This window comes from Pterocles gutturalis, unplaced genomic scaffold, assembly GCF_000699245.1.
Source record: "Pterocles gutturalis isolate BGI_N339 unplaced genomic scaffold, ASM69924v1 scaffold47444, whole genome shotgun sequence".
NCBI lineage: Eukaryota > Metazoa > Chordata > Aves > Pterocliformes > Pteroclidae > Pterocles > Pterocles gutturalis.
In genome coordinates this window covers 4,287-16,079 of record NW_010134926.1, presented here as the reverse complement: position 1 = coordinate 16,079, position 11,793 = coordinate 4,287, and the positions used below count along the sequence as shown (strand labels likewise).

The 11,793-nt window shown below is 42.2% G+C and overlaps 1 protein-coding gene across 1 annotated transcript; it reads left to right on the top strand.

The window, feature by feature from the left end:
• Positions 1-85: 85 nt before the first annotated feature.
• Positions 86-11,568, top strand: NARS (asparaginyl-tRNA synthetase; the record flags this gene model as incomplete). Its single annotated transcript, XM_010081730.1, has 14 exons — positions 86-168; positions 346-411; positions 518-610; positions 1,039-1,128; positions 2,370-2,448; positions 3,462-3,532; positions 3,819-3,905; positions 6,920-7,141; positions 7,542-7,741; positions 8,196-8,331; positions 9,323-9,436; positions 9,774-9,905; positions 10,509-10,640; positions 11,240-11,568. Coding segments are annotated over 14 exons (1,637 nt in total), but the record flags the coding sequence as incomplete, so codon positions are not given.
• Positions 11,569-11,793: the final 225 nt, after the last annotated feature.

The following is an 11,793-nucleotide window of genomic DNA, read 5'->3' as shown; positions in this document are numbered from 1 at the left end:
TGTACGTCTGGTTTCTCCCTGAACGTTCCCATCGCTGATAACTGTATTTTTTTGAGTAATTGCCTGTGTTTGTCGTGTGTCACAGAGGAGCTGTATGTTTCGGACCGAGAGGGCAGCGATTCCACGGGCGATGGGACGCAGAAGAAGCCATTCAAGACTGTTCTAAAGGTGACTCTGGAAAACAGCCGCTGTTCGTTTTGGAGAGCACGAACCCTGCTTTGCATTTCTAAACGGGGATTCTGTACCTGTTTTTGGCAGGAGCGGGATGGCTGCTCTGGCTCTTTTAAGGATGACTTTGTTTCTCTTGCAGTGCCATTGATTCTGTTGTTTTCTCCCCTTTTTCAGGCTTTGATGACAGCAGGAAAGGAACCGTTTCCTACTATTTATGTGGATTCACTGAAAGAAAATGAGGTACTGTAGCATTAGAGCTTCCTAGTAGAAATGATGTTAATGCTCCTGTTGTGCAGGGATGTAAATGTAATCTTTTATCTTCTGCTCTCTTCTTGGGTTGATTCAGAGATGGGCCATTATTTCCAAGTCACAGATGAAAAATGTCAAAAAACTGTGGCACAGGGAACAAATGAAAAATGAAGCAAAGGAGAAGAAGGAGGTAGGTGCAAATGACACCCTGTTGGAGTGAGCACCCTACCTTTCGTTTCCAAAAACATTGGCCAACGCTGTTTGTCATTCCCACCCCTCCAAAAAAGCTTTAGTTTGTTCTTCATCTATGTCATTGTTTTGCTCATATGTTATTTACAACTTGCCTTTCTGTTAGAATAGAACAAGCAAATGGCTGAAAAGGGGGGAACATAGAATAATTGTAATTTGTTGCCTTTAGGCTTTCTGAAAAAAATAAGAAATGCATTTGTGCTTTGGTTCTTGTTGTGGTCTTGAATTGGGGCAGGCTTAGGCCCCCACCAAGGCTTTTAATGGCGTCTGTATCTGTACATGAGAGTCTCCAGTAACTGGAAAGAGTGGAAGTCTCATCAAGCCTGGTTACAGCTATTCGAATACTTTTGGTTTTTTTCTAAACACCAGGCTGAAGATCTCTTGAGAAGAGAGAAGAATCTGGAGGAAGCAAAGAAAATTGTTATCAAGAATGATCCCAGTCTTCCAGAGCCAAAATGTGTGAGTAAGATCCAGTGTGCTTGATACGTGGGCTGTGTTACAGCGTCTTGCCTGTCTCTGGCAGCTGTTGAAGGTCACTGTCCTTTTGCTGTCCGTAACGTAACTTTATTTTTCTGGTTATCTGTGTCCTCTAGCGTATAGACTTTGTTCCTTCTCAGGAACTGGATGGGTATCTGAATCTTCTTAGTTCACGCATCACACTTCTCTCTTTTTGTCTACTGGTAAAGACCATATTTCTGTTTCAAAAGGTTCATCAGTTTGCTTTGTTTGATGATTGTGGTGGTGGAGAGTGAAGGAACTGCGCTGGTTAGAGGACATGGAAGTTACTGAGACATGTTCTTGTGTGGCTGTACATAGTGTCCTGCTGGATGTGGTGATTTGGTGCATTCCTTAGCTTAGTCAGCAGGTGTTACGTGCGCTGCTCTGTGACGGGGTTTGGGATACACCCTCTGTAGAAAGGGTTTCTACGTATGTGTGTAGAAGATGGTTTTGGTGGGAGCCTTGCGCTCTCATGGCTGCTCTTTGGGAAAAAGGCAGCTGGGCCCAGCTGTACGGAAATCAGTCTCTTCTAGACCAGTGCCGTGTAGCAGTCCTTGACTGTCTGAGGTGTCATCCGTTTGGAAGGTGCCTGCTGGGTTAATTGTTCCGACTGGCAGTGTTGGTACTGCGGCTGTGTCGGGAAGTACCTGTGGCAGATCCAGGTCCTCCGCGTCTTTAACTGCCAACTGGGCTCATCTGTTGAAGGTCCTTAGAAATTAATCCAGAATGCAATCAGAGTGCCACAAAATGTGTCTGGGGCATCCTTTCTGAGTTTTTTGGTGATTTAATGCACTTTGGATTTCCAGTAGTGCTTGAGCCCTCTAGTGTTAGGGTGCGAGCTGTTACGTGTTTCCACTTCTCTTGGATGAATGCAAAGCGAGCTGCTTTACGAGCTGTTACAGTCTTTGGCTTCTCCATGGCAAAGTGAGCCTGCTAAATAGGAAGGAGTCCGTATGAAGCCTGGAAATGCTGTCTGAATGTGATACAACTTGCTAAAATGCTCTTTTCTGACTAAACAGCTGTTCAGTATCGACAGCTGTGCTTATACCTGGGTGGGACTTTGCTTCAGGTGCTGCTGGGAGGAGCTGTTTTGGGGAGGGGGGGTGTCATACACACCTGTATTCTGAGTAATTATCTGGAAAACCCCCCTCTAAATGGTGAATAATTTCTCTACTTGATCGCCTTTATTCCATTCTTTACAGGTAAAGATTGGTGCTCTGGAGGCTTACAGAGGTCAGAGAGTGAAGGTTTTTGGCTGGATTCACAGATTACGGAGGCAAGGTAAACCACCAGCCCTTAAGAGTTATCGAACCTGTGCAGAGAGATGGAACAAATACAGTAGCCTTCAAAATTTGGGCACTTAAAATGAATCAGATGGCACCATTCGTAAATTTTTAAACCGTCAGTTAGATGTCCTCTTTGGTTTATCACAGCAGTCAGTAGAACACTGAAAATTCTGCATGATGTATGAGCATATAGGCATTTCTTAGTTAAAATTTTATGCAGTTTTCAATCTGGAGGCCAGTCCTGCAGAATTCCTTCAAAATAACTTGTTTTGTGCTTTAAACTAATCCTGCGCCTGAGGAGCTAGCTATGAACTGCTCACAGTGAAATCATCAAATTGGAATTTTATATGAAGTAGCATAACTTAACTGTAAAATACATTTATCAAGTAATAGTTTATTTCAAAATAGTGGGTATTTTAGTTGGCAAGGTGGCATTGGTCGGGGCAGGGAAGTGCGCGGCAGAAGTGATTCTGACTCCACAGGTGTTTGCTCAAATGAACACTGAAGGACTTGACTAACTGGTCGTGGATCTGGACATCATAAGCAGTTTCTCACAAATAATTTTTGTAATTAGATGCTTTTGTGGAGAGGTGGGTGACCAGGGTGATGTCACTTTACCCGTGCTAGGTGTACTGTAGGCCTGTGCATTCCGCGTTTCTGCACACATGTTTGCAGTCCCTCGGGACCAGAGGGACATTTGCATTCGTGGCGTGGCAGTGCAATCCCAGCCCTGCTGAGGCTGGAGCAGGCTTTGCCCTTGATGTCTGTTGAAACTTATTTTGACTTGTTATACAAAATACATCTCTGTGAAGGGCTTCTGTAACTGTGCTAGTGATTCAGCGTTTACCTGGAGCATCTTTGGTTTTTAAAAAGGAAGAATGTGATCACAATCCTTCTGTAATAACCTGTTCATCAGTGATTAACATGTCCTGGGACTGAGGCTGTTCCAATGGATCAGTGAATAAAGCTGAGGCTCTCTGATGTTTTTTTTCTTCTCTTTTTAACTAGGAAAGAATTTGATGTTCATTGTTTTGAGAGATGGCACAGGTTTCCTTCAGTGTGTCCTTTCAGATGACCTGGTAAGTTGTGAAGGTTTAATTCTGTTCTGTCATTAAATAAGTGAAGTGTTCATGCCTCATCTGCCTTTCTTTTATGTAGTCGATTGGAAGTTCCCCTCAACCTACTGATTAAGTTCTATTATTGTTAAATTGTATTTCCTGCCACTAGAGTTTTTTGTCAATGTGAGAGCTATTTAGAAGTGACTATGAGTTAATCTTGTCAGTGACTCCAACAGATGTCGTAGGAAAACTAAAAATAAAAAATAAAAATAAAAACCTTTGCCTTTGTCTCTTTTTCTGTCTGCAGTGTCAGTGTTACAACGGGCTGATTCTCTCTACGGAGAGCAGTGTTGCGGTGTATGGGACGCTGAACCTTGTTCCTGAAGGCAAGCAGGTATGGGAGTTAGATACGGCTGGGTATTTGGCTTCTCCTCCTCTTGTAACAGTTCATCGTTCTCCTGATGGATGGAGAAGCAGAGGTGGAAATAATTATTAGATTATTTTGGTGGGAATTTATTTGAGAGGAAAGAACAAACCTTCCACAGCTGCTGCTGTCACCCCAGCTCAGTGTGTGACCAATGAACTATGTGGCTCTTCTGCTTTTGTGTGAAACAGTTTTCCACTGATGTGTCCTATAGGTATTTCCTAGAATATAACAGTTGGAAATTATATTAAATAAGTGGAATAGCTTTATTTTCCCTAACAAGAGGTTTATTCAGTTTTTATTTTGTAAGGCTAAGAATTTGGGATTAGCTCTCTTCTTGTACTGAGGTGGGCGTGTAGGCTCTTCACCATGTCGCATTTGTCCTCCAGCGCTTGGCAGGCATGTGAACAAGCAGTTAGCAGTTTGTTCTAATCTGTTTTATAAAACTTTGCTTATAATGGTGCTCTCAGATCAAGGACTGGGCAGGTGTGATTTTATGATGTTGCTTATGCCTTGCGCCTTTCTCATTCCCGTCTAGATCTACAGAGTGTTACTGTTTGGAAAATTGTTTGAATCTGGAGCTAGGGCTAAAGCCATGTTAAGCAGCTGAGCTTGAAGGATGGGCTATAAAAAGGATTCAAGCTTGGAAGCAGGAGAGAAGCTTTTAGGAACTGTTATCTGTGCCAGCAGCTCAATGCGCTCATGAGGACGTGCAGGCCTGTATCGGGATATTTATTGAAAATTATTGTAAGGCTGGTGTCTTAGTTATTAAGAGGTGACTGAGAGACCGAAGTAAGTTGTGTCTGTTGCCTGACTTCATTTGTGACGCAGAAACAGCAAGACAGCTCACGTCATTTGTTCTATTAAATCTTAAGTTGTCCTTTTAAAACAGGAGCTCTTGATAGCTGCTTATAATAATGTCTTTTTTTTTTCTGAGGGAGGAAGCAAAGCAGTAATGTTGAGATTTAGAGGACAGATACATGTTTAATCTTGATACATTGTAAGCTTACCTCTTCCTTCAGATACACATTCAAAATTGTCATCAACAGTGAGAGTTCTTTTGTGTGGATTGGCAATCTATATTCTCCTGTCTGGTCTTCTGAGTAAATTTACCAATTCTAGTAAGATAACAGGAAAAAGAAACATATCTGGGGAAAAAAAACCCAAAACCACTTTTTTCAGTGTTAAATTGCTTCAAACAATGTTTCCAAGACACATTAGACAATATTTGAGCAAAGTAGTCCCTTACTGTGGCTGCCTGTAGTGTGTAACAGAAGGTCAAAGTGTTAACCTTTTGTGGGGCTTTGTAGATAATTCAGTTTTCTTGTACTGTTGGCCATTACCGGCGTGTTTCACAAATGAAATTTGGATAGGCTTAATTGTTCCAGTTGTCCCTGCCATTCGGGTTCTATCCCCAAGGGATGGGCCAAAGGTTAGAGAGCCAAGCTCAGTTAAATGCAAATCCACTCCCTGTTGTGTTTGCCGGTCAGAAGTTAGCAAAGTTTCCTGTCCTTCATATCTTACTCTACTGGTTCTTCTAAACATAAAGGCAGCCAAACAGGGATCACTTTGTTAAACAACTTTATGCAGTTTGGTAATCATAAGTAACTTGTAGTATGTTACTGCTCATAATGTCTTCGACCTTGAAAAAAATTGATATTTTCATGACTCATCACAACGATACAATGCTTTAGTGGAAAATCCCCACCAAATTTGTAAAATTCTGTTATTAGACTTTCAAAATCTGCATTTATAACCTGAAAATGCTGTGAGTGAAGAAAATGCCATTTGAGGGGAGAGCAGCGTGCTGTGCCCCGCACGGGGGAGCTGGTGGGAGCAGCAATGCAGAGCTCAGGTCTGGAGCCTCGGCAGCCAGACTGGCTGAGCCTGGCGCAGGGACTCCTGCATGCCGTGTGGCAGCGAGTGGGACAGGGGAGGTGAGCCAACGTGAAACTTGCTGTTTTCACATCCTGGTGAGAGCTGCCTAGTGCAGAGAGATTGCTCTCGTGTTTCTGGCAGACAAAACTATCCATGGTGAGATAGTTCTTCCTCTGTTGTGATCCGAGTGACATTTTTCATCTTTTTTTGAAGTTTGCCATCAAGTCGGAGACTGTGGCTCAGGTAGTGCAAAGAACAAAATACCTTGAATGTCGTACTGCACTCTTGGGCTGTTTTTCTTCTAATAGATGGGAGAACTCTTCACTCTGTGTGTGTGTAGTGTTCTTGAGGCATACGGGAAGGCTCTTTGTGCCAGTGTTCTGTGTTGTAGCACCGTGCAAACTATTCTGAAGAAAATTAACTCTATCCCAGCCATTCTGAAGAAAATTATCCCAGCCAAACTGGTACACAGCATAAGTTATCAGAGAATGGTTTTGGTTGTGAGGAACCTCTGAAGGTCATCTGGTTCACCCTCTTGAAGATCTAAGGTGAGGTCAGACTGACAAGGGTCTTTTCCAAATGTGTTTTCTCCAAGATGGAGACTGCAGTCTGGCTTGGTCTGTGCTCTAGCCTCTCACCAACCTGTGAAGAATTTTTTCTTTGTAGCCAGTAGAAATCTCCCTTGCTGCAACCTGAGACACGTCTTTTTACTGGACACATCCAAGGAGAGTCTGGCTCCATCTTCTCTATAATCACCCATTAAATAGTTGAAGATAGTACGTAGTTTCTCCCTGCTTAGATTTCTGTTCTTCCATCTGAATAAACCCAGCTGTTTGTCATCTGTTATACGTAAACTGAATACATTTGGAACATCTAATTATCTGTCTGTAGTGCTCAGTCCCATTCATGTGAAGTCTGAGAGGCCCATGGTGGATTACATGTGGCACTTCCAGGTGTGGCATGACTGGGTTACAAAGCAGTCACTTGGGAAATGCTGCAGTTAGGACTTGAGCAGCTTTTGTGTGAACTGGATTAACATTCCTGCCACCATGCCAGATGGTGACATCCAAGGGGCGGAAACTGAAATTTTTGTTTCAAATCGCCAGGCTCCAGGAGGCCACGAGCTGAAGTGTGATTACTGGGAGCTGATTGGCCTGGCCCCAGCAGGAGGGGCTGACAATCTACTCAACGAGGATTCGGAGGTTGATGTGCAACTTAACAACAGGCACATGATGATTCGAGGCGAGAACATGTCCAAAATCTTCAGGGTGCGCTCCATGGTAGTACAGGCCTTCAGGGATCATTTCTTTGCCAATGGATATTACGAAGTAAGTTTATTTTCCTTTGTCAGCAAATGACTGCTTTAATGTCCTGACTGCAAGACTGTCTTTTTCCTGGAAAAACTGTGTAGACTTTCTAATTGACCTGAAAGGTGCGAAAGAAAAGCTGTTTATTAGGAAACTATTATTTGATTGCTTTCCTAGACATAGATCTCAAAGGTGTGTAGACGCTTTGGGGGTGTGTAGGTGTTACAGGGTGATGTCACAAACAGCCTGCGTACCTCGTTTAGAGCACTGAAGGATATCAGACTGATGTGCTTGTGTGTGTGCGTACAAAAGCTCTGTAGATGGTGTTCTGGAACGGTGTGCCTTACATCACTGCTCTTCCATGTTGTCATCATTGTCCTTAATTCTTCGCTCAAGTAGTGACAGTCTTGTTCTTTGACAGGTCACACCACCAACTTTAGTCCAGACGCAGGTGGAAGGAGGCTCAACCCTGTTCAGACTGGATTATTTTGGTGAAGAGGCATACTTAACGCAGTCCTCCCAGCTCTACCTGGAGACCTGCCTTCCAGCGTTAGGAGATGTTTTCTGTATCGCTCAGTCGTACAGAGCTGAGCAATCCAGGACCCGCAGACATTTGGCAGAGTATGGAGAGAGTATAAGTCTTTGTTATTTATGTATGAGTGGGTTTATAAAGCAGGAGAGTAGCAGGCAGTTGGATGACATAATGTACAGTGAGCAGACAGCAGAATGCCAAGGAAGGACTGATCAAAAGTATATTTGGGGTTAATACCTTGTCTTGGTGAATGTCCCGCTGGTTGTAATACGTTAACATTTAGTGAAGGAAGATGTGGGAGAAACAGAGTTAATACATTTTTAGGTAGCTCTGGGTTTTTTTGGAAAATACGGTTCATACTGTTGTCTTCCTTTTTTTTTTATGGCTTTATTTCCTTTACAGTGTAGAAGTGGGAGAAATTAAAAAGTTGACGAACGTGTGTGTTCTTGAGTTGTGGGGTCTTCTCTCATCAGAATTTTTTTTCACAGCTAAAGATCTGTTGCTTATGTGTAGTTTTGTAGTGGTGTGACTTTTATTTTTCAGATACACTCACGTTGAAGCTGAATGTCCTTTTATAAGTTTTGAGGATTTATTGGACCGTCTGGAGAACTTGGTTTGTGATGTGGTAGACAGAATCTTGAAATCACCTGCATCAAGCTTACTGTATGACCTAAACCCGGTAGGCAGCAATGTGGAACAGTTGTGAATAGCCAAGAGAATATTTTTAGCCTTTCCTCATCAGCATGTTCATCTAGGGAAGGCAGAGCATGGCAGTGAGCTCTGCTTGCTTACTATGATTAATAATGAGAAAAATATTAAATAACATTCAAAGAATGAAAATGCTGCAAGGCTGGTTATGACTCTTCCAGAAACAGGGGACTGTGGGGACAGAAGTTCCCTGCTGGCAAGTTCCAGGAGCCAGCAATGTGCTGGGATTTATTGCAGTGTGTACTGTACCAGTGGAATAAAAACCTCTATCCCAGAGCTCGTAATATTGATCGGCTGGTACTTGCAGATTGAGCACAAGGGAGCAATGAAACAACTGGTGTTTTACTTTCTACCCTGGAACATGGAGCTGTGTAAAGGTATTTTCATTTGTTAGAGACCCTTTGTTTTCTGTTGCCTTTGCAAAGAAGATAGCTTTAAGAGACTGCTAACTTTATCTCCGTCACTACTTGGTCATCCCTGTTATTTTGACCTGTTGTCCTGATAAGCACTGGGAGGTTCAGTTTTGAATTTGGGCTGAGACAGGGGGCAGGAGGTGGGAGATGGCAGAAGCACAACTTGTCTCTCAGAGGTGGGTTCTGAAGCTGTTCTGTGCACTGGGAAGCAAAATGTTCTTTTGTGGCCTCGCACGTGGAGCCTCTGCTGATGGCTCAGTTGGAAACGCCTGCATCTGCAATGAATTCATATAGAAAAGGAAACTTCTCTCTTCTCTCTCCTGCCATCTTTTTCAGAATCTGTTCTGTGAGCTTTATTGGGCTTCAAAGATGGCTGTGTTTGGTTCTAGCTTTTCAGTACTGAGCTTGATATCTTGGGTTTTTTTTCCCCAAAGTAATAATTTGTTGATGTGTGAGCTGGAAAGAGTAATGTGTATGCTTCAAATCAGAAGTGGATTCTTCTTTAAAAATGGTACTCTTCCAACTGTCTTTATCCACTCTTATTTGCAGGACTTCAAGCCCCCTAAACGTCCTTTCCGAAGAATGAACTATAGTGAAGCCATTGAGTGGCTTAAGGAACATGATGTGAAGAAGGAGGATGGCACTTACTATGAGTTTGGGGAAGTAAGTCTTTCTGAGGCTCTTTAGGAATTAAAACTATCATCTGTCTGTCTGTTCCCTGTCTCACTTTTCTCCAACGTTTTCCTTGGTTTTCTCTCTGAAACATTGGGATGACCTGGATTTTAATTGAACAGTTTTTTTTTTCTCCGACGTGTATGTTTTTATATATAAATATAGTTTCTTCTAAGATAAGTTTGTGTTAAAAATTTAGGAACATTAGGATGAATGTGTGAATACGTGTGATCTGAAACTGTCTTTGTTTCATGCCTGATATGTGTGAAACTCAAGGTATTGGAGTGATTTTGGTTTTGAATATTAATAAAACCTTCTTTAACCTTAGGATATTCCCGAAGCTCCTGAGAGATTGATGACAGACACCATTAATGAGCCAATCTTGTTGTGCCGATTTCCTGCAGAGATAAAGTCTTTCTATATGCAGCGCTGTCACGACGATTCCCGGCTTACAGAATCTGTAAGTTAGTGTTACAGGCTTCTGAATAGATTGGGGGTTGTCGGTATGTGTGAGCATAAAATCAATAAGAAATTCAGGAAAATCTTGGGGAAGCCTTGCCAGGTTTTTTTTGAGGTGTCTCTTGGCATGGCTTGTTGATCCTACAGAAATAAATGAAGCAACTGTGACATGTTAATAAAATGCCAGTAGATGACAGTGAGCGTGCTCTTCACTGCCCACAGGTTAGTGCTGCTCTAATGACAACACTTCTGTGACTTCTTGGAGACGGTATTGTCTGAACACGGGCTGTCTGGCAGACAGGAGGAGTGGTGGTTGCTAGGAATACTGCTGGGTTTGTGGTCTGTGGTTAGTGGGGTTTTTTCGTTTGTTTTTTACAGTTCAGTGTGGCCAGGAGTATTTGAGATTAAGTTAGACCACCTAGTCAGTTAGTTTATTCCATCTCTAAATCGGGTGTGGAAGGAATTGCCTTCCCTCCTGTCATGGAGAATTAAAATTACATGGTAAAATGTGTTACAAAAGTGCAATTTTAAGTTTGGGCTATCTTTCCTTCCCCTCCTGCAGGCAGCTAATTGTAATAGTTTGATCTCGTGTTGTGTGTTACAGGTTGATGTGTTGATGCCTAATGTTGGTGAAATTGTTGGAGGCTCTATGCGTATCTGGGACAGCGAGGAGCTCCTTGAGGGCTACAAGAGAGAGGGCATTGATCCCACGCCCTACTACTGGTACACTGATCAGGTTTGTAAAACACATCAAATGTGCTGCTTGTCAGATATTTGATTTTTTTTTTAAACTGCTCTTAAAATGATGGAGTTTAAATTGGAAACATATTTTTGGTGGCCCAAAGTAGGTAGTCATTCAAGCACTGGCAAAATGCAGAGTGTAACAGTTTCCGTTCTGTTAAAATTGGTGCTGTTTGCTGCAGTTGCATGCTGCCCTTACCAGATCGCCTTCCGTAGACTGGTCTGTGCGGGTGTGTTCCTCTCGTAATGTCTTCTGCAATGTTTGTGAAGCTCTTGCTAGATAAAAAGAGGTTGGTCTTCACAGACTTGAATGGCTACGCTCTACCTCGTGTAAAGGGAGGAGAAAAGGAAGCAGTTGAAAAAAATCGTCAGGACTTTATTTTTCACTTTCCTTTTTCCTCTTCTAGTCCTTACACTTCTTCAGTAAGCTCAGGACAACTCAGCACAAATACCTTGCCTGAAAGTCCATTGTCCTCATAATTCAGAAAATAATCTTGGAAGGGTTTGTGTTTTTTCTCTCTGGTGGCATTACTGCAATTATAATATAAATAACAAGAAAATGTTTAATATTGCTCTCTGATTTTAATTTCACAGAGAAAATATGGTACGTGCCCTCATGGTGGATATGGTTTGGGATTAGAACGGTTCCTAACCTGGATTCTGAACAGACACCATATCCGAGATGTCTGTCTCTATCCACGCTTCGTCCAGCGCTGCAAACCTTAGGCGTCCTTGTGATAAACTCCTAGAAAACCGAACAATTGATGATTGGAACAGAACGATACACTCTGCTATACTACAGCCTGTCTGAGAACAAGACTTATTGCAACCTGTCGCTAAGACAAATACTAATTTAAGGGGTGAAAAGGAAAATAAACAAAACCCTTTTTTAAAGGAAAATGCTACTAATTAACTGGAAGAAGCCTCAGAAAAAAATTGTTAGGTGCATTTATGCTCTCAAGTCGACATAAAACATCCTGATAAGCTGTCATTTAAAAAACAAGATACGCTCCTGCTTTTAATTTCTGTGACTTTAAAAAAAAAAAAGTCTGGGCATTTTATATGGTCTTTTAATTTGCTTTAATTTTAATCTGTTTTCTCTTGTGGTTTCTTGTTGGAGAAGTCAGGAGGTCAGGCTCTTTAAATTC